The following is a 19,759-nucleotide window of genomic DNA, read 5'->3' on the forward strand; positions in this document are numbered from 1 at the left end:
CCACTAAAAATATTCACTTTCTCTATTTTGAGTGAAGCTGCATCAAGCTGAAAAAGGGCTTGAGGTTCTAATGTGATGGAACGTAGCTCTTCAAAAATTAAAAACCCCAGAGTGGAGTGGCGATAGAGAGAGCACTTTTTTTGTGGGCATACTGAAGAAAAGGTTTCAGTCATTTTAAGGCTACATAACAAATAAAATGTGAAATATTTCCTCAGTTTATTTGTTAAACTTTTTTTTTCACTCAGTGTCTGCAATTTTTACATTTTTTTTCCTTTCTATGGCTAGTCCAGGACAACAAGCTAAAAACCAATGGATTCGAAGATTTTCACCTTGAAGGAGTGAAATTGAAATAGTTAGCAGTGTTGATTACAGAACCACAGAGAAGGAAATAAGGTTTAGAAACACAAAACGGGTCAAACAAGACTGAGTATGTAGCCGTCTCATGATTGGGAGGAAACAGAAACCTGACAGATGAAATGCACCACCTGGGCCCTGAAGCCCTGAGGACTAAACCAAAGCGTGATGCAGCCATCTCTGGGGGGATTCCAGGGGTTGCCTCACAGTTTTAGCTGGTGTTTGGTGTGACGGATCTTTTCAGAACTCGTGCTCCGTGTTATTAACGCTGATCTCCCGTTGTCTCTGTATCTCCCTCTCTGTAGAAGATGCTCATTATCGGTGTGGTCTGTGCTGTTCTTGCTATCGTCATCCTCGCCATCATCCTCTCCCAGACACTATAGCGGGACCTCATGTTCAACCATGATCACTCCATCCTACCCTCCCATCAACCTGCAAGCCAAAGAAGGGACTGATATCAGCCACTGCATGTGGACACTGGAATAATGGTTCACCCACCCACCCTGAACGGAGCTTCTTCAGGGGTTGGTCCGTGTGGGGAGGTTTGCTGCAAATGAGGAAATGAGACAATGATCTGCTACATCTCTGAGGAGGGGATGAGGAAATTGAAAAAGGCTGCATCATGACATCACTCCACTCTACATTTCATCATTCGTCAGTTCGTATCATGTGTTTCATTGCCAAAAGAAGCACATCATAATCATCACCCCTCTCTCCATTTCTTGCATTTATGAGCCTCGACACATTTTTTTAGTGAAAAGCTCGCGACGATCACTGTACTAGAAGGTTTTGGGAGCTCCAGCACTTTCATGTTTAAAATATGCCTTAATTCTGTTATTTTTCAGCTGAGAAAATCCTGTAGATATTATTAAAATTGTATATGTGTAGAGTCTAGAGGTTCTGGTTTTAAATGTGAAGGATGATTCTTTTGAAATGTATATTTTTAATACAGACGGAGCTAAGATTAGCAAACAAGCAAAAGAAAACAAACTGCTTTCCTTGCTTTAAGACTTTAAGACAAATCTATTTTATATGTCTGATGTCTTGTTTTGTCTTCACCGTTGAATAACATTTCATTGCCAAAGGTTTCTAAAAGAGCACGGGTAGGAACACGAGTGGCTAAAGCACTAGAATAGTATTTATTTTTCATGACATGTTGCCAATAAAGTTGCACACGCTATATAATGTGTAAATGGAACCATCTGGTGGCTCTTCGCAAGTGAGAGCTACACGTGTTGTTAGTTTGATAGATACATTTAAAATGAGCAGGGACCTTCGTGAAGTTTTTCACGTATAGCTTTTGTTTAAACTGTTCATAATGGACGTCGAGGCTCTGGTGAATTATATTGTGTTTAGCCCATTCATATCAGTGAGATTAGATTAAATTTGAGCAATTTACCATGACATGCAAATCTAAACCCTCCAAAATGACCATGTTGTTATAGTGACGCTCTTTCAAGGCTGGAGTGTGTCACTTTTGTCTCCATCTGCTGGTAGTGATAGGTATAACTCTGCTGTAGCCTTCTTAATCATCATGGCTGTAAAACTTGATTCATTCGGTCTGTTAATGTTTGAAAAGTGACATGATTAATTTATTTATCTACCTTCAGGCTAGCAATGGGCTAACAGGAAGTGAAATCTAAGCCCTACTTGCAGTTTGCATCCTCCTGACAGCTCGGGAATGTTACTACATTTTAAAACTGTATGCTTTGAAATTGCTCCAATGAGGATAGTGAGAACTTACTGGACAAAGGTTTAAAAGTGAAGGATGCTCATTAATGTGAAAATGTGATGCATTGTAACCTTAAAACATTCTACCACTCATGAAAGTAGTATTTTATCACCAGACCAGTGTATGAGACTGCATTTTTCACTTAATAAACTGAATTTGGAGACATTTTAAAAATAAGCCTTTGTTTCATGGTTAAAGTGTTCATTCCTCAGGTGATTTTTAAATCCTTGAAGAGTATCAGAGCTACCCTTCCCCTCAGTCATCCTAAAGCGGGGATTGTGTGTCCTCACTCACATCTCTGCTGCTGCTGCCGCTGCTGCTACTGCATCTGAGTCAAGTCTTTGTTTTGGTCCAGCTGGAGCCTGAATGGTGCCTTTAATCCTGATCCTGCAGGGAGCACTTGAAAAAGAGAGAGGCCTCCAGCTTGGGTCCAGCCTTTTTCACTTCAGCCATCAGCACAGGCTGCAACAAGAGATAACCGCTGTAAAAGTGTCAGTGATGGAATGTTTTTAAAATTTCTGTTGTAATCCTTTTTTTTGTTGTTGTTGCCTGGTTGACCTGCTACCCTTCGTTGGTGACAGAAGGTCAACGTGACAGGATTTGTGATGCATGCGTGTGTGTCATTTGAGCAGTGAGAATAGAACAGTAGCAGCTGTCAGCCGATGATCTTTGATCCGAGCAACACCATTAATACTATCTGGTCACGGGTGTGTTTTAAAATCTCTGCAAAGAGGTAAGTTCTTTTTCTTTCATTATGTTTTCTCTCTCAACACAGTTGCTGATACACACACACACACGCACACACACTTCTCTGACCCCTGCCTGTCCTTACGCCCATTTTCCTCAAGCCAGTGAGTCCCTAAACGGGATGTTGTGTTTACATGAATGACTTTTAGTAGCGGCTCACGTTTGTGTTATTTTGAATCTACAGAAAAAGATGATGATTACATTGTGTTGCGCCATCATTGGAATCGTTGGGTTCTCCTATCTCTACAGCTTCTTCTCGTAAAAGGTAAAACACACAAAGTTGTGAATTATCTTCTTGGCCCCTAAATGTCAAGATGATTAACTTTATTATGTTTCTGTTCGCAGCAAAGGGATTTTCTGCAAATCTTCTTGAGGTGCTCCCCTGGTCTTTACCCTCATCTTTATTTGGATATATTTAAAAAGAAAAAGAAAAAAAAAGAAGATCCTGTCAATCCTGTACATGTTCTCTTCTGTCTATCATTTGAATTTAAATAGTTCTCTTGCTATATGAAGTGCTTGTTATTATAAATGTGTAGATTTTTTCATTCTGCCAGTTCACAACCAGGTGGTTTTCATCATTTTTAAACACTCTGGACGAATATACCGCCCCCTGGTGGTGCTTTGAGGTAGAAAAATCATATTTAGTTGGAGAAATTATTATATTAGATCTTTAACAAATAAATAAAATAAAGAGAGATGATGGATGTATGTGCAGGATGTTTTTCGTGCTGTCCAGACATTTATATATGCATATAGCTGTTCTCTGGTATTTACATGATCATAATGTAGTTTTTTTTGTTTGTTGTCAAATTGTGTGATTTTGTTGTTTGTTTGTGTCTGTTGTGCTGAAATGCTTGTAAAGATGTGTTTTTTGTGTGTGTGTGTTCGTGCGTGTGTGCGTAAGAGGGGATGTCACTCGCTCACTGGCTGTGTGTTAACCCACTAAAGCTTGTTATGTAATAAATGATCTGCGTGTGTTTGACCAGTTGTTTAAAGCCTCGCTTCTTTCCCAGCAACCCGAGAGGAATCTCAGTGGATCTCCAGGAGACCTCTCATCACGCCTTGCCACTTCTTCCTCTTTTAGATACAGCGAACAATGTTAACATCCGCGTTTTACACAGCCTCCCTGACCTCATTACATCCCCCATCTTCTTCCCTACAGAGCTGGCCCATCAGCACAGAGGGGGCGGAGTCTAGTCGAGGGTGCGCTCGTTTCGTTGCTTCGTGTCTCCCGGACCAACAGGGGGTGCCTGTAAGGGGGCCATAATATGAACCGTTCATATTATGAACTGATAAAACTCTATTGATTTTACATACATAATAAAGTTTCAGTTATGTAGTTTCAATTTCAAAATGACTTGTTTGAAATATATAGTTTAAAATTTCTTTATATCAAATATAATTAGGGATAGAGCGGATATCATATAAATAATATTTTTTTTAAAGAAATTGATGACACGGTGATCCTATATCTTAGGTTTAAAATTTCTGTAACTGAGAAAGGGTGATAGAAATACAAGTGAATGTGGAATTATGACAAAAAAAAGAAGATAATCAGCACAGTTGAGGTGTCTCTACCAGCAACTACTTTGGTAATAACCTGAAATACTCTGCTACAACATTTCATTAATACATGACATATAACGAATTCACGAGTACATAATAATGATGGTTATTATAATTATTATTATTATAACTTTATTTATATCACACCTTTCAAAGTTACAAAAGATCTTATGATATAAACACAATAAACCCAAAATTAAGATATGAAAAAGACAAAAAAAATCGCAAAAAAACTCATTTTAAAAAGTGTACAACATGAGTTAAGAACAGGCCTTCTGTTCACCCTCGCTCCTGAAACTAAATTTGTATGGGTATAATTTTTATCAATCTGTATATATTTCATGTCCATTTAGCCAGTTGCTGTACATATTGTCTTAATGTCTTTACCAGTTTTTGGTCATTTGTGTGTACAAAATAAACAAATATAGAACATAAAGGCATCTTGAGCCATCAAACGAGAAACAAACCGAGTACGCTTGCATTTTACCATATTTTAATCCGGTTTAAATAGCATGATTTTTGTCCAATGAAATTGTCTCTATGCAAATATTTCTGATGGTTGTCGTAAATAAGGGGGTGGGTCATGCAGGGTTTTCTTGGGTTTGTGTGTTCGTGTGCGTATGTGTGCGTACGTGTGCGTTTGTATGTATGTGTGCGTGCGTGTGTGTTTGACCAGCTGAAAATGGCGGCTCGGAACGTCGAATCCGTCTAACTTTATCGCACAATAATAAACACAACAATGTACATAGCCATTACGACGTAACATGAGGAGAAACTTTACCGAGAGGCTTGACACGCTTTAGTTGTGAGACGTTACTTGGACCACTACGGCCGGACGGAGTTCAAACGCAGAGGTAATGAGAAAGAAGCTTACAACTGCTATACTGAGGCTAATGTCAGCTAGCTAGCTAGCTAGCGGCTACATTTGCAGACGGCTTGTGAAAGAGATTGTCAACTGAGCTAGTTTACGTTAGCCTATGGCACCGGCTACATTTAAGAGCCTCAGTTATTAAAGATGTTTGTTCAGAATATAATGCTTAAATACACATACTGTGGTCGGCAGTTGTCTTTATACAGTGACGATAGTTCAACATGAACGTTTGTCATTTTGTACGTGTTGCTAATCGTAGCTTGGTTGCTGAAACAACACTGTTCGCTGGCGCTAGCAGGGCTATCTAACTAGATCCTCCACCGAGATACGTGTGTGTATCTGTCCGATAAAAGGTTAAAAGACATTAAAAGAAACGGTATGATATCTAACCAGTGTAACTTGACGCCTCATGAAACTTTGCTTCTTGTTTAGGGGTTATGGAGGATCCTCATACACGATACAGCAAACGCTTGGTGAGTAGCGTTGCTAGCTTGATTGATGTTTATATAGCAACTCTGTAGTGCTTTCAATAAAGTTGGATGTAAAATGGTAGATATCTTAAGAGACATGAAGGAATGTATCAAATAAGATGGACTGTATTACATTTAAATGGTCGCACCAGTGGCCCTGCTCACTTTTGTTTGACAACCAAATAAGGGTAATGAACCTGTCTAAATGACTTGGGTTCAAGAGGAGGTCAAGTTCAGGGTCTCACCAGACAGTATTGCTGTGACTGTTTCAACTCTAGCCGGTACAATTTTCCTTGCTTTAAAAGGAATGGACTACGAAGTGAAAAGCTCGCAAATGTGCTCACAGAAAAGTTTTAATGCCAATGTTTTATGGGATTAGATTAATGTTGAGGGTATAATTTCAGATGTTTATTGAATTGGCCTTTTGCTGCTGTCATTTCCTTATGACTGCGTGAGCTCATTTGTTGAACACTCAAGACCCCACAAAAGTGCAAAATAAGTAATGCACTACATTTCATTAATCTCCATTTATTTTATGACTATAATGGTTAAAAATGTGATTTCAAATTACTTTCAAATAAATGGAATATCTGCTTCGGTGCACCCCATGGTTATTAAAGTTAGGCTCATAAGAGTTTGGATAATGGCACATTTGTAGTAAAGGGGTGGGGGTGGGGAGATCTGATAGCTGGTGAGGGGGGGTTGTTGTGCTTGATCCATCTGTCTAGCCAAGCAGTGTTGCATAGAGTGAATGGCAGGAGGGGAGTAAAGGGAGGGGCAGTGTGTGGAAGATTAACCCCTGCTTTTGTGATGCTGTATTGTTTGTTTTCAATATTAACTGGTTTGGGCTTTGGCTGACAGATGAGCTTGTCTTTATTTATGATTATTTTTTTTTTCCTTGTTTTGGGTGAGTGATTTTTTTTAGATTTTGCTAAAGAGATATAGTTAGTGTTTACAGTGGCTGCTTAACAGCTCACATCTCAGTGATAAGGGTCAAGTAAGTGTGTCTTCAAAATGTTAGAAATGTTTCTGAGGGATTTTCTGGTATTGTAAGCACCTTTCAATCAGGTAGGCACAAAGGTTTGCCTTGAAACCAGTTAGTTCGTGACAGAGTTTTTTTCATGTAGTTTCCTCTGAAGCACATGAGTTGAGGTCTTCTTTTTTTTAGAATATAATTGTTTGTATCATTGACAGCTTTGTTTGGACACTAAAATTTCTTCAGTGTAGTTAACATGGTGGGCTGAGGTAGAGTTCAAAAGTAACTATATCCTAATTGTTTTGCCTCATTTTGTTGTGTTATTGTCTTTTTGTTTTTGATTCGGCACAGATTATGTTGTTACTATGTGACTTAAAAGTTAATGGAAGTGTATTTTTGGTCACCAGCGTACAGGTACGCGTCGCCGCTACCAGGACGATGGAATATCAGATGATGAAATTGAAGGGAAACGTACATTTGACCTGGATGAAAAGTTGCAGTGCAGCAGGTTTGGCTGTGACCTGGTCAAACACATGGAGGGTAAAGGTGAGATGTCAACTTGTCAATGGAAAAGCAAAGAAAGCTAAACTTCTGGAATACATACAGATGGCTTTCTTTGAGCTAGTTCACAACAAATTGCTGCTGACAAAGCTGTTAAAGGGCGGCATGGTGCTACAGTGGTTAGCACTGTTGCCTCACAGCAAGAAGGTCCCGGGTTCGAGTCCCGGCTCGGGCACGGGATCTTTCTGTGTGAGTCTCCATGTTCTCCCTGTGCCTGCGTGGGTTCTCTCCAGTACTCCGGCTTCCTCCCACAGTCCAAAGACATCAAGAGGGGACGAGGCTGATTGATATTCTAAATTGACCGTAGGTGTGACTGTGAGTGTGAATGGTTGTCTGTCTCTATGTGTTGGTCCTGTGATGGACTGGTGACCTGTCCAGGGTGAACCCCGCTTCTCGCCCAAAAGACACTAGGATAGGCTCCAGCCCCCCTGCAACCCTTAACAGGATAAGCGGAAGAAAATGGATGGATGGAAAGCTGTTGAAAATATTAAGTTTCTGCGTCTACATGTTTGTTGAACAGCTGGTTTGATAAATGATGCAGATTTTTTAGTAGTCGTGAGAGTTGCAAAGTTAGCATTGCCTTGATGACATGAATAAATTTCATCTTTCAACCGGTTTGCGACAACCACAACAGTGGGAGTGAGGGATCTGCATAAGCCTCTCTGGTGCATTTAGTTGTCTGAACTAGCTTAAATGGCACCTCAGTAAAGACTCTGCATACGCCTTAGGTTCTGTGAAAAAGGTTTTAAACTATTATTTTATTCTGAGTTAGGCTTCAGTTGTAAATAGAGCATGCCTTTTGCAAATATTGAAACAGATAAGTGGTAAATCGGTGTGCTGTCAAAGACAGTGATAGTTATAGACCACTTACCGGGAAACAAAAAGGAACTTGTGCATGATTCTACCAGACAGTTGCCAATGAAAAATGTAGTATTTTAAGATGATCCAAAGTCCTGTACTGAACCAACTATTGCTGTGTATGTGGAAGAAGACATTATACATTTGGTTCTTCAGTGGCAAAAATAAAGTCACAAAGACAAAAACTGGGGTTGAGAAAACAGTTACTTTGACTGATGAGTCACAAGATGAAATATTTTCTCTGGTGGAGAGAGGCAGTTAATTTGCTGGGACAACAACTGTTGGTGATTTAGTTAAAATTAGTGGTCCCCTCAAAGGTGAATTGAAAGAAGCTGATCCTGAGGTACCATCAGAGGGGGCTATCCTCTGTCCCTCTCTCAAAGTCCTTCTGCAGCATGATAATGACCCCAACCAGAGGAATAAGGAGTCTTCATTAGAGGGTGTTGAATGACACAGAGCAGTTGATATCATTGAGTCGTTCTGGGATAACATCAAATGAATGAACTGTCAAGCTCTCCAAGATTTTTGAAACAAACTACCTACCTACCATGTACTTAGAAAAACTGCAAGTGTACTAAGGGGAATAGGTTCAGTTTTAAAAGCGTCAGGTTGCACACCAAATATTGATTTGAAGTGAACTGAAATAACGGTTCACTGCTCTGTTCTCACGTCACAAGTGCCTAAAATTTTGACAGAGCAGCACCACACTTGGAACAAACCATGTCTGTACTTATGTGATGGCCAAGTGTTTGTTCTCTCTACTGTTTTTGTAACACATCTAGAACACTGTTGATTGGAGAAACCCATTTGTGCCTATATTTAAATTTTATAGGACAGTTGGTCCTTGGAATGTAAAAATATCTGCTCAGTGCAAGTGGTGGTTTTGATAACTCTGTCGTTGAGACTGTGTGTAACATGTTTCCAGATTTCACATTTGAATACATCCAGAGGGAAGGGCTCAGGGATCCCATAATCTTTGAAAAAGCCGATGGCCTGGGCATACAGTGAGTAGATTGCCATGTTCAATCAGAATTTTCTCCTCTTATAATGCATTTAAAAGAGAGTTGCATCTTTCTCTGTATATCTGAAGAGGAAGAATGACTTAATATCTCATTTGCAGAATGCCAGACCCTGATTTCAGTGTCAGCGATGTCAAGTTGTTTGTTGGTAAGTTTCTGATTGACTTGTTTTTATGTAATTAACCAAAGTAACATACCAAAGCCTCTTAATGCAAATTTTTACTATTCCAAAGGATTTAAAATCCCTTCATACTAACCATATACCTGGGCCTTTTGATTTGAATAAGATATCTTAATTCGTCTTCCTGCTGGTGGCAACAGTTTATGAACTCCTGTTTATCCTCTCACAGGTAGTCGACGGATAGTGGATGTGATGGATGTTAATACTCAGAAGGGAATCGAGATGTCAATGGCTCAGTGGCGACGCTACTATGAGACACCACCATCAGAAAGAGAGAAACTTTACAATGTCATCAGCTTGGAGTTCAGCCACACCAGACTGGAGAATCTAGTCCAACGACCAGCCTCAGTAAGGATGCACACAATCTCTCACCACATGGTTTAACCACATTTCAGACCTGCACATAATTAAATGCTACTGCGGAACTGTGTGAACATCTGCTTGGAAACCAGATACATCTGAAAGATCACCCTGTCCTTTTATTGAGTATTCTTGCCTCTTATTTGGTCCCTGGATAATGACATTTCTCTACATGGATTAAATGCAGTTATGTGTCCGTAACAGGTTGGTTTATTGTGTTGTAACACATTCTGCTTCTTTTTGTCCAGGTCGACCTCATTGACTGGGTGGACAACATGTGGCCCCGCCATCTCAAGGAGAGACAGAGAGACTCCACTAATGCTATCATCGACATGCACTATCCCAAAGTACAGAAGTAAGATTAATCAAATGCAGTACATTTGCAGTACATCTGATTAAAGCAAATATGACTATCTGGATAAGTAGATCATGTATACTTTTTTCTTGCTGTTTGAAAGTTTTGACGCTCTTTTTTTCCTTTTGGTCACATGGTCAACCCTTTCTTCCACTTCTTGCAGGTACTGTCTAATGAGTGTCCAGGGCTGCTTCACAGATTTCCATATTGACTTCGGAGGCACTTCAGTCTGGTACCACATACTGCGAGGAGGAAAGGTCAGTTGTGGATTTAAACCCTCAAAGATTTATCAAGTGAATGGATTTGCTGTTTGTAGTCTGTGCCAGCAGAGGAGAAATGTCTCGCTCAACCCGTTATCATTTTGGTACAGTAGAAACACGCTGTGGCTTGTTTGTACTTCTGTAAGCCAGTCATAATTGGCATGGGCGGCACTAAGCCCAGGATGCAGAGACGGTGTTCTTGCAAAATAATGTTGGGGTATACCATGTTCAGGAAACTTGGTTATATATTCTTGTTTGTCGTATGTCTTTACGACTATCCATAAAAATAACCCGACAGACCAGCTTTATTTTACAGTCAAATTTGCTGTCAGAACTTGCCATTTTCAGTGTATAATTCCTAGGTTGGTAAGTCTGAGTTTGTTGCTGTTCTGCAATGCAAGGTGGTCTTGGAAGAAAGGAAGAAAGCAAAAAGTGAAAGGGGCAAAGAATGCAGACTGAAAAAATAGCCTCATGGCAAGAAAATACCCCCCAAATTGTCAAACTAGACGAGCTGTTTTTTGTCTTGTCGTGGTCTTAATTTATAATTTTCTGTCAACTTCCTGTCTATGCATATTTAGTGGCATCCCTTTTGTTTATGTCAGTTTTAACCATAGACTGTATACATGACCCCTAACCTGTGACTCCCACAGGTCTTCTGGCTGATCCCACCCTCACCCCAAAATCTGGAGATGTATGAAAATTGGGTTTTATCAGGAAAACAAGGAGATATCTTCCTGGGGGACAAGTGTTATGACTGCCAGAGGATAGAGCTGAAGCAGGGAAACACCTTCATGATTCCTTCAGGTCTGTCACTGACATAAACACTGAGTCTCATATCCTGTTTCAGAAAAACACACGTCACCATTATGTGTTCACATTATAGGGTGGATCCACGCTGTGTACACTCCAGAGGACACATTGGTGTTTGGGGGAAATTTCCTCCACAGCTTTAATATCCCTATGCAGCTAAACATCTACAGCATTGAGGATCGCACACGGGTGAGCAGCACTTCAGACTCACTCATATTAGAATATATCTGCCCCCTCAGCACACATTGAAGACGGTCTCACATTTGGTAACATGCGAGACCCGATCATCACGAAAGATGATAGAATATATTACCTTCAATATTATTAGTCCTTTACACCCTTTAAGTTTGGTAGTTAAATCCATTTCAGTGTCATATAATCAAGGGAGAGGGGAATCATACCACCATACGAGCATCCAACTTGTTAAGGTTAACTTACTCTATAATGTCAGATGATTTCATAGAATGTGATCCGTCATCTGTCTAGATACCAGGGTGAGTCAGTTAAGCTGGAGTCCTGCTCATATTCTGCCAGGGAAGCAAATCTATTTTTCACTCAACAACTGTGGAGCTCAGTTATACTTATCTACTGAGGCAGAAACTCCAACTGTCTCCATTAAACATTCTTTTGAGGGACCATGGAGAGTCTTTGGCTTGACCAGTAACAGGGCAACGTGATACAACATGGTTGTTACTGTGTTAGTGAGTTGCTATTGAGTCATCATTGGTGCAGCTGATCAAGTTGCCCACTGACTGGTTTTACAGTGACCTGTTTTCAGTTACTCTCTCAGTAGCAATGTTTACACATGCAGAGTGTGTGCCATTTTTAATTTTGACAGTTAAGATTTACAGCCATGGGTCAAATAAAATGTCACGCTACTGAAGATGTCCTTTTTGAGTGAAGTTTCAATTCCAGGCATGACACACGTCAGTCATTGGGAAATCACAGCTGGAAGAGACACATATGTTTCTCGTCCAAACACCCCTAGAAAATTAGGGATTTCACTTTAGCAGTGTCTGCTTACTCAGACTAAACTCTGGAGCACACGTCCACCCAGCGTGCAGAGCAGTTCCCCCCACTGCAGCCCCCCTGTCCATTGACAACAGTAGTTTGTGTACAGTCGGGATCCGGGTTACAGTGAGGTGACCTCTTCTCCTGCCCGTCAGCTGAAATGAGCAGTCACCTCCTCCACCTCCTGCTGGAGTTCATATAAAAGCACAGCAGCAGAGCCAGATTTGGGTTTTCCATTACAGCCATTTTACTGTCAGTATGTGACCATTGGTTACTGCAGGGATGGTCTAGTTTTACAGGTTAGCCAATCGCTATTTTGCACCATGGTCCCTGGCCAGATAGAATAGTCTAGTGAGTAAAACAGATTTTGGCAGCTAAAATAATTATTTGTCATGCAGTGAAGATTATACTCTTTCCCTAATTGGTTTGTAGCAATTCCTATTTGTTTTTTCCTCTAGGTTCCAGCCAAGTTTCGCTACCCATTCTACTATGAGATGTGCTGGTATGTGCTGGAGAGATATCTCTACTGCCTGACTAACGTCTCCCACCTCACCCCTGAGTTCCAAAAATACTCCCTCGGCATAGGTGAAGACTGAACACAAGCAAATATAGTTGCTCTCTTTCTTTTTCTGTATTTCATGAGTAAATTCAGTGTAGTGATACAAGCTTGAACTATCATGTCAATTCTGTTTTTAGGACTGACTCAAGCTGACCTTGATACCAGTGATCACTCAAAGAATGGCACCTCCAATGGAATTGATAGTGGTGCTGAAAATGAGGAGGTCAAGTTGAAAGAAGAAGAAGAAGAAATCATAACAGAGGAGGCAGGCCAAGTTAACAAGCCCCAACACTCACTCACCCCTTTTGAGCTAGAGGGACTGTGGAATCTCTTAGGGAAGCTGGAGGAACTGCCAGCCCACAAAAAGTGTGTTCCTGCAGGAATCAGGAATGCTGCAGCCTTGCTAGAAGACATGAGGGTGAGTGTGCAGGGACACATCACCTTGCAGTAAACAAACAACAATTAAACAGCTATATGACTTGATTTTCATGTCTTATCAAATGTCCTCTCAGACAACATTTCTTGGTGGAATCCCATGTACGGTCCTCTTACTGTTCTTTTCTCTCCTCCTAATCTTGCTGCTCTTACAGATTGTTTTAAAGGAGCATTCTAATGATAACCCCAAGCTGTCCTACACTGGAGAGCCTATCGTCAAGTGGCCCAAAAGGGTGAGGGCATAACTGATGTTTACACTTTTCAGCTTAAAGTTGCACAATATTGTGAGACAGTGTCATCATAATTCAATATAGTTAATTGAAATCTAGCCATCTGCTTCTTCTGTCAGTGCACAGTCAGTCAGCATCAAGAAACACCCAAGTTAACCGCAATGAAATGCCTTGATGCACCTGTACTAGGGCTGAACAATATGCAAACGTAATAACATTGTGATTATTTCCACAAATTGTGATAACACCGGGACTCTAATGAAGCTTTTTTGTCAGTTGCTTCAGTTTAGACTGCATGGTTGACAAGGGTGTTCTACAAGCATGCAATTTCACAGTCCAGATCTATAGAGGGCAGCATATAAATTGGGGGCAGCGAATTACAGGAAAGTTGCGTCCACCGCTGTTGTAACAGCTCAGCTAATGTTATAGTCAGCGACAAGAGTTGATGGTACAGCTCTCCTTTCACCAGTGGAATTAATTCCCAACACCCACAAACCTTGGTCTGTGATTGAAAGAATGAGATTGTTGTAGCCACCCTTGTCAGGGTGGCAGGTCTGGACTCACAGTATTATTTTTTTTTGTCTGATATGACTTTGTCACTAATATTTAGATTTTGAAATAAATGTTTTCCTGCCCATCAAAAAAAGCAGGACCCAATTCCAAGTAATTTTCTTGTCATTCTTTGTGCTGTCTTTTCTACAGCCATCATGGTACACGCCCCCCATACCTCCTCCTCCTGTACTTTACCGTCCTCGCCTGGGCCCCACCCTCCACAAGCCAAAGTCCACCAAACGCTCCATCTCTGCTCTGAGGCGCAGACGAGTGAGATGCAAGTACTGTGCTGCCTGCCGCAGGAAGGAGTGTGGCACCTGCCAGTACTGCCATGACATGAGGAAGTTTGGCGGGCCTGGTCGCATGAAGAAGAGCTGTGTCATGAGACAGTGTCTAGCAGTGAGTTGCTCTACCCATCAGTGTTTCTGTGGTACTTGCTCTGCCTATGTGAGCAGTGAACCTATGAGGAGAAGCTTCATATATTTCAGAAATGTATTTAAAGACAATGTGCTTTGTCAGAACTAAAGGTTTCATATCGATTTACCACTAATTTAATTATTTGTTTTGCTTATTATTTGAAAATAAAACAATGGTGAATTTTTTTTTATTCTCTATGACCAGGTATGATTAATATTGCTCTATTTCTCTAGCCTGCCTTGCCGAATACAGCACGATGTGCCATATGTGGAGAGGGAGAAGCAGAGGATTCTCACCCAAGCACTCACACGCTCATGGAGTGTTCTGTCTGTTCCCAGATTACTCATCGTCACTGCATTAAGGTGAGTATGGTTCAGTCATGCTGAGGCCTGTAGCCTGAACCCATTGCTGGTTGCCATTTTAAATTTTTCAAATTGTTACCTTTGTCAGGAACCTGGTGAGGCTAAGATCAGCAAGGATTTGCCGAGTTGCTGGGAATGTCCCAAATGTTACCAAGGCAAAGGTTCAGCGTCTGAGGTACTAAACCCTCTTTCTCTCTGATTGTCCTATAAACTGAGTGAACATTTTGCCATGTGGTTGATACTGAAATTACAATGATGTTGTTAATTTCCTTTTGTCTTTCTGCACCAGTCTTCCAGTGATGACGAAAGTGAAGAGTCAGAGGGCTCAACTTCTTTGCCCTTGTCCAAGCTTGCATATCGGGAAGGAATTGGTGTAGGAGATAGAGTGCGACGAGTGAAACGTGGCAGACCCCCATCGCGACCTACAGCACCACCACCCTCTCAGAGACTGCTACTGCAGCATCAGCAGAGCCGCAAAAGAGCAAATGCACTGGAGCTCAGACTTAAGAAGCGGGTAAGAGAAGACGACATCTTTTTCTTTTCTTTTTTTTCCTGCAATGGTTGAAGACAATACGTTGCCACGCATTCTGCAAAAAAGATTTATTTATATAGCTATGATTATAGTAATTGAAAGCAGCAGCAACAGATATATTGTTTAACTTGGGGGAAGTCATGGACTCCTTGATATTTTTTGACAGATATCACATGCATGATGTGTCATTTTGTGGTGTAGTTTTTCCCCAATATTTTCCTTTATCATTGCAGATAAAACTGGAACGCAGAAAAATCTTAGCAGTGAGTAAAGGACTTATGTCTCTTTTCATTCAGTGTTAAATTTGTATGTAATGGTTAAGTGGTTCTTGGAGGTTGGCATGTCAGAGATGTATTTTTGCCATTCTATTTATTTTAGTGCCATAATACATTGGAAATGGGACAATGATCGTTTAATGATCTGGTTTTTACCATCTCTTCCCTTTCAACAGAAGCAGTCACTAGATCGTTCTCCAAGGCTGCTCAGCTCCAGATTACTGTCCCGGCTGCGTTCTCCAACAAGCAGACTATCTCAGGGAAGAGGTCGGAGCACCACGCCACCTTACCACAGGTCTACCAGTCAGAGCAGGTCCTTCCAGCAGCAGTCATCCTCTGGTCTGGTACTTGAGCCAAAGGGAGAGCTCCGAAGAGGAAGGGGTAGAGGGGTGAGGCTCCGGGGAGGAGGAGCAGGAAGAGGAATTACAGTAGGTAGAAGTCATGGAGAGTTGCAGGACGAGAGCGAGGACAGTAGCAGCAGCAGTACCAACAGCAGTAGCAGCGATGATGAAGACGAAGAGGAGAGGGTGCCCAGCAGCGGGAGGGGAGGCGATAAAGAGAACCAACCGCAATCGAGGCAAGGAGGACGGGCAGCCAAGGACCGAGAGGAGGAAGAGCGTGAGATGGGCAACCAAAATGGTGCGGAGGACGATGAGGAGGAGGAGATGGAGACGGACAGTCAGATGGTGGAGAAAGATGGCACAAATATTAAAGTGACACTCCAAAGGCCAACCAAGGCCAAGCAGGACCCATCAGCCATCGTCCCCAAATTAGAAGCTATAGCCCCTCAAACTGCCACTTCAACAATACACAATCAGAGTAGACCCCTTGCTAGACCCCCCATAAGAAATCTTAATAAACACTCTAATAGGCACATACCACCTCTCACACGCAGTGGACACGCTCACTCTCCCCACCTTGAGAGGCTGGAGGCTTCTAAAAGAACAAAGCTGAGCAATGCAGCAAAACTGAGCAACGGTGCTGCCTCCTGTTCATCCTCAGAGCTTCCCCATTTCCGCATCCCTTTGTCTGCCCTGCAGGAAGGAGGGAGTGAGGCAGACAGAGAAAGTGGCGGGAGTGGGCCGGGCTGTGAGAGGGAAGTATGGGTGTCAGTCTTCCGCTACTTAAGTCGAGCAGATCTCTGCGTTTGCATGGCCGTCTGCAAGAACTGGTACAAATGGTAAGACCTCTTTTCTTTCATAAACTTTGTATTCAAACTCAGTAGTGACATATGAAGTTGTGACTTTCATCCCTGTGCTCCTTTTTTACTGTTTTTTACACCCTGTGCACTGATAAGAGGATGTCAGCAGGTCACTGTGAGGAATTATATCTCTGCAAATAAATACAGAGGAAGATGAAATGGTGTTACCATATGCTCATCTGTAGGTGCTTAGACAAGCGGCTCTGGGCACGGATTGACCTGTCCATCAAGCGGACCATCTCTCCTCAGGCTCTAACAGGCATCATAAAGAGACAACCAGTCACACTGGATCTCTCGTGGACCAACATCTCCAAAAAACAGCTTAACTGGCTTGTTGGCCGCCTGCCTGGTAAACGTACACACACACACTCATAATCTCTAAGGAAAGCCACAAAATATTTATACCAAGGACTTCAGTGAAATATAAGGAATTTTCCTTTTTATATCTTCTATGTATGATTACTTTCTTATTATGTCTTATTCATTAGTTTTTGGGTGAATGCTGAATCGGTTATGGTTCCAACAATGCAGTCTGCACTGCCTTAAGGGCTATTCAGCATAAACTACACAATATTCAAATACTTTCTTTTGCAGGGCTGAAGGATCTGATGCTTGCAGGATGTTCCTGGTCATCTATTTCAGCTCTCTGTTCATCTGGTTGCCCTCTCCTCCGATCTCTGGACCTGCGGTATGCAGACGGAGTCAAAGATTCTCAAATCAGGGACCTAGTCACCCCTCCAGGTGAGAAATGAGGATCCTTGTGGGCTCCAGGTTGATTAATTGATTCTTGATATGCAGAAGACAGTTTGTTCTATAGGCCATATTTTACTCATTTCCAGGTTTATCAATTTGTTTTTGGTGCCAAAATGTGGGTTGGGACCCCGAGGGGGTGCAAGATAAGCCCAGAAATGGGGGGAAAAATGGGGGGCAAGTGAATTGTAACTGTATTTGAATTTGACAGTGTTCAGATAGTCCTATTAGTACTTGTTTCCAAGGTTTACTGGCCTCCTCCTCCTCCGGGTATAGTTGAGGCTGTAAGTCCTAGGCTTGTTTTAGGGGTCCTTAGCTGAAAAGGAAGTGCAAGAAACTCCAAAAAGGCCCCTCCTTTTAAGACAGTAATTATTGTCTTTGCACAAATTGTCTTTTTTCATTTCAAACTCGAGGAAACTCCCTGCATGTCACTCATCCTTTTCTGTTTCCAAATGTTCCAGGCTGTGACAATCGTAGTCAGTTGCGGACCATGCAGTGTCTCCGACTAGCGGGCCTGGACATCAGCGACTCCACTCTGCGTCTGGTGATCCGACACATGCCCCAGTTAACAAAACTGGACCTCTCCCACTGCAACAGTCTCACAGACCACTCCATCAACCTGCTCACTGCTGTGGGCTCGTCCACCCGAAACACACTGTCTGAGCTCAACCTGGGAGGTGAGAGATGAATGGGAGTAGCTACCATGCACACAGACACACCAAACTCTGAACTCATAGAACATGAATGTACACTTAGAACTCAGGATTTTGCAAGTTATGATGAGTGAGTGTATCCTTATTTCTTTCCCAGGTTGCAGTAAACTGACCGACACGTGTCTGAAGTATCTCCGCCGCCTGTCATGCATATCCCTGCTTGACCTGCGAGGCTGCAAAGGCGTCTCCCGCAAGGCCTGTGAGTCCTTCATCTCTGAGCTGTCAGTCAACACACTCTACTGCCTATCAGATGAAAAACTGATCCAGAGGATATCCTAAGCACTCTCACAGCAGCCTCTCACAGCAGAGGTTACGAGGGAGCAGATCCTAATGTGAATCTTCTGTGCGACACAAAAGGACGCAGACGGGCTGGGAAGTTCATGTGCACCTGTATCACGTAAAAGCAGGGGTGGGGTCTTCACTGGGAGCGCTAACTCACTTAACTGGTGTTGGTGAGAGGGAGTTGTCATGGCTGCAACGGCATACTTAAAGAGACTCAGGAGTCTTTTATTATTTTTTGGAATAAATGTGTGGTAAAGCAGACTTCATTTGTTGTCAGAAGTGGATGAACATAGTGATTAATTAGCTGCATTAGACTACATATCAGCATTCATTTAATTTAAGCTTCATTTAGGTGCTCCTTTACTCTTGGATTGTGTTTCCTTGTATTTGAGAAGAACAGGTGGCTTGTTTTTCGGAATCGCTGGCTTATTTCTCATTTAATGACTTCTGCTTTATACACAACAACAATGTATTATTTTCTTAAACAATTTTCAAGTGATATATTTCAGGAGTGAAAGTGGGCTCAAAAGGACAATGTGACAAGTCAACAAGACCTCACCCCAGCAAGGGCAGGTTGCGTGAAGTGTTGGGGCGATGCCAATGAGGAGATACATGGTGCATATTCAGACAACTGATAGACATCAGGTGCTATTATTTCCAAACTCTTGCTTTGGTTTTTTGTACAGAAAACATTTAGAGCATATGTTGATATTCTTGGTGAAACTGCTCCTCACACCTCTTTGATACATTTTTTTCTTTTCATGGATGAAAATGTGACTATATACTTTCCACTGATTTATTTTTTTCCCACAACCCTATCCAATTCAATGTAGAGATGTATAATTTGTTTTTTGGAGGGATTGGGGTGTTCATTTCTTTGTTCCATACAAGTATAGTGGTTCTGTATCAAGGGTCTCCTCCACAACTGCTCTCCTGGCCATACCCCTACAAATGAATATAAATATATACTTTTGTGTAAATGTGTTTTCCTCTTTTAGATGATCAAAATGGGAATCCTGTAGCATTGTAATTATTTTCAAAAGCTTTTTTTTTTTTTTTTTTACTTTATGTTATTTGTGTTATTTTTCAAGAAAAATAAAAAAAATGATAAACAATGGATTACTTCTAGTTTTACTGAAAACAGGGAGATTAATGTGTGACTGCAATACAGTTTGGGGAATGTTAAAGAACCGACAAATAGATTAGTTCATTATTGATCTTTGAAACAAATCCAATTTTCAAACATCTTGTTTGACAAGATGTCTCATTTACTATTGCTATGTAGAAAGAAGCAGTAAATTCCAGTCATTCGTCTCTCTG

The 19,759-nt window shown here is 41.5% G+C and overlaps 2 protein-coding genes across 7 annotated transcripts in view; both read left to right on the forward strand.

The window, feature by feature from the left end:
- Positions 1 to 3,816, forward strand: part of stx3b (syntaxin 3b) — a 17,049-nt gene extending 13,233 nt beyond the window's left edge. For 4 of the 6 annotated variants that reach the window (XM_086221664.1, XM_086221666.1, XM_086221668.1 and 1 more), the window contains one exon: positions 660 to 2,819. Coding sequence is in view for 3 of the 6 variants with exons in the window: in XM_086221668.1 (XP_086077794.1) it covers positions 660 to 737 (78 nt within the window). In the remaining 3 variants the exon portion in view is untranslated. Of the gene's footprint in view, positions 1 to 659; positions 2,820 to 3,017; positions 3,099 to 3,178 lie in introns of those variants that run through there. The other 2 variants (XM_086221665.1, XM_086221669.1) reach the window with 2 other exon arrangements.
- Positions 3,817 to 4,988: 1,172 nt separating this feature from the next.
- Positions 4,989 to 19,558, forward strand: kdm2ab (lysine (K)-specific demethylase 2Ab). The gene is made up of 23 exons (XM_086221670.1): positions 4,989 to 5,253; positions 5,703 to 5,743; positions 7,124 to 7,262; positions 9,061 to 9,139; positions 9,256 to 9,302; positions 9,505 to 9,683; positions 9,944 to 10,050; positions 10,214 to 10,307; positions 10,961 to 11,114; positions 11,194 to 11,309; positions 12,590 to 12,716; positions 12,828 to 13,108; positions 13,281 to 13,358; positions 14,058 to 14,306; positions 14,558 to 14,686; positions 14,775 to 14,861; positions 14,976 to 15,200; positions 15,452 to 15,481; positions 15,670 to 16,673; positions 16,880 to 17,043; positions 17,289 to 17,435; positions 17,906 to 18,121; positions 18,255 to 19,558. The coding sequence occupies exons 2-23, from the start codon at positions 5,708 to 5,710 to the stop codon at positions 18,434 to 18,436; spliced, it is 3,870 nt and encodes a 1,289-aa protein (XP_086077796.1). The 5' UTR covers positions 4,989 to 5,253; positions 5,703 to 5,707; the 3' UTR covers positions 18,437 to 19,558.
- Positions 19,559 to 19,759: the final 201 nt, after the last annotated feature.

Source organism: Aulostomus chinensis, chromosome 13, assembly GCF_037954235.1.
Source record: "Aulostomus chinensis isolate RoL2024-O1b breed Wild chromosome 13, RoL_Achi_v1.0, whole genome shotgun sequence".
In the NCBI taxonomy this organism is placed as follows: Eukaryota; Metazoa; Chordata; class Actinopteri; order Syngnathiformes; family Aulostomidae; genus Aulostomus; species Aulostomus chinensis.

Coding starts and splice junctions, on each gene's coding strand:
- kdm2ab (XM_086221670.1), top strand. CDS start 5,708: ATGGAGGATCCTCATACACGATACAGCAAACGCTTG. Junction 9,684..9,943: donor TAGTCCAACGACCAGCCTCA/GTAAGGATGCAC, acceptor CTTTTTGTCCAG/GTCGACCTCATTGACTGGGT. Junction 12,717..12,827: donor AAAATACTCCCTCGGCATAG/GTGAAGACTGAA, acceptor TTCTGTTTTTAG/GACTGACTCAAGCTGACCTT.